General features: G+C 55.6%; 1 protein-coding gene across 1 annotated transcript; it reads left to right on the forward strand.

The window, feature by feature from the left end:
- Window positions 1–256: 256 nt before the first annotated feature.
- Window positions 257–1,868, forward strand: LOC105041425 (RING-H2 finger protein ATL52). Its single transcript, XM_010918398.4, has one exon. The coding sequence runs from the start codon at window positions 429–431 to the stop codon at window positions 1,542–1,544; it is 1,116 nt and encodes a 371-aa protein (XP_010916700.1). The 5' UTR covers window positions 257–428; the 3' UTR covers window positions 1,545–1,868.

A 1,868-nucleotide genomic window follows, 5' to 3' on the forward strand; every position in this document is an offset into this window, starting at 1 on the left:
GGATCCACCGTTGGATCATCCACTGATCGCTTTTGATAGCCGTGCATGGGTTGTAAGAAGCGTTCGGTAAGCTTTGAGAGGTGTGCGGAGGGGATCCAACGGTGAATCCACGCAAAGGAAGGGGAATCCTTCTTTCTGGCGAAAGATACAACCCACTCCCATTATAAAAATATGACGGCCGCGACAAAACTGCTGATCCACCTGACGCTTTCCCGCCACCTATCGCCCCCAGAAAACTATACTCTTTTCTGATAGCCATCACCTTCCGCTCCCCCGTCAACTTCATCCTCCTAACTCATTGACTCCTCTCTCCCACTGAATTAATTACCAACCCCCAACAGAGCGAGAAAGAGAGCGAATCCTTCCCTTCTTCTTCTTGTTCTTCTTCTTCGCCCCCTGATTCTTCTTCTTCTTCTCCTCCTCCTCCCATGGCTCTCCACCACCCTCGGATCCTCTACCCGCTGCCCAACGCCACGCTTTGCCTCACCAATTGCGACGATGCCTGCCAATTCTACGGCATGTGCTCTCCCCCTCCCTCTTACTCTTCCCTCCCCTTGAACTCCACCCCCGACACCACCACCATCCAATTCCACCACGGCTCCACCCTCCTCCCCAACCTCCTCATAGCCGCCGCCTCCGTCGTCGCCGCCGCCTTAATCCTTCTCGCTGTCTTCTACGCCTTCCTCCGCTTCCGCCGCCGCCGCCGCCACGTCTCCTCGGCAGCCGCCGCCGAGAGCGACGGCGACGACGACCTCTTCGAGATGGGAGAGGGCGACGTCCACCACGTGTGGTACGTCCGCACCGTCGGCCTCGACGAGCCCACCATCCGGTCCATCGCCGCCTGGGCCTACAAGCCCGGCGACGGCCTCCTCGGCGCCGCCGACGACGGCTGCCCCGTCTGCCTCGCCGACTTTCGCGATGGCGAGCTCCTCCGCCTCCTCCCCAAGTGCGGCCACGCCTTCCACCTCCCCTGCATCGATACCTGGCTTCGATCACACCTCAACTGTCCCATCTGCCGCGCCCCTATCGTCGCCCCACCCGCCGCCGCCGCCGCCGCCGCCACCGATCCGGTGGAACCCAATACAGCCTCCTCTGCTGAGGGTCCCCAGATGGCCGTCCGCCCACAGGAGGCTGATCGTGGGGAACCCGAGGAGGAAACAGAGAGTGGAGTCGCGGAAACTAGAATTGCAATCGACCCAATAGCAGTACCTCATTCTCCGCCACCAAGTTCTCAGCTTCGGGTGCCGAGTGATTTGGGGGAAGACAGGTTGCAGCAGCTTTGCCGGTCGGTCTCCATGGGCTCATCCTCCCTTGGTGTTCTCCTCTTCAAGAGAGATCCAGAGGAAGGACCCGGTGAGGAGAGGAAAGATTCCGACTTGGAAGAAGAACGGATCACTAAGAACAGGGGAAAGCAGGGGAATGCTTCAAAGGGAGCTTTTCAGCAGAAGGATCTTCAGGAAATGGAAGGGTCTCTATCTACCAGCAGCGGGAGGTTCTTGCTATCGAGACATGCTCGAGGCCAGAGTGCAGTTCTTCCATTGTGACAAGGAACACAGTTTTCTCTTCTGCTAGATTATGCTACAACGGTATCCTCTCAGGTTCCTGTGATATAGAATTTTGATAATATGGTGTGTTCTCGGCAAGTTGGGAGCTGCCTGTCTCTGGTGATACAATTATGTACAGACTGGATGGTAAAAGAGCAATATTTCCTGTTTCGGATGCTGGATAAAGTATTCTCTTTGTTGAAACCGGAACTTTTGAATTTCTTATATCAGTTTGATGAATGATTGAGTGGTGTTTTCAGATGAACCAGCTAATAGACATACTTTTTGTGCTTATATGATATGAATGGATGGAAGAGTCCGGAA

Source organism: Elaeis guineensis, chromosome 3 (assembly GCF_000442705.2).
Source record: "Elaeis guineensis isolate ETL-2024a chromosome 3, EG11, whole genome shotgun sequence".
Lineage (NCBI taxonomy): Eukaryota > Viridiplantae > Streptophyta > Magnoliopsida > Arecales > Arecaceae > Elaeis > Elaeis guineensis.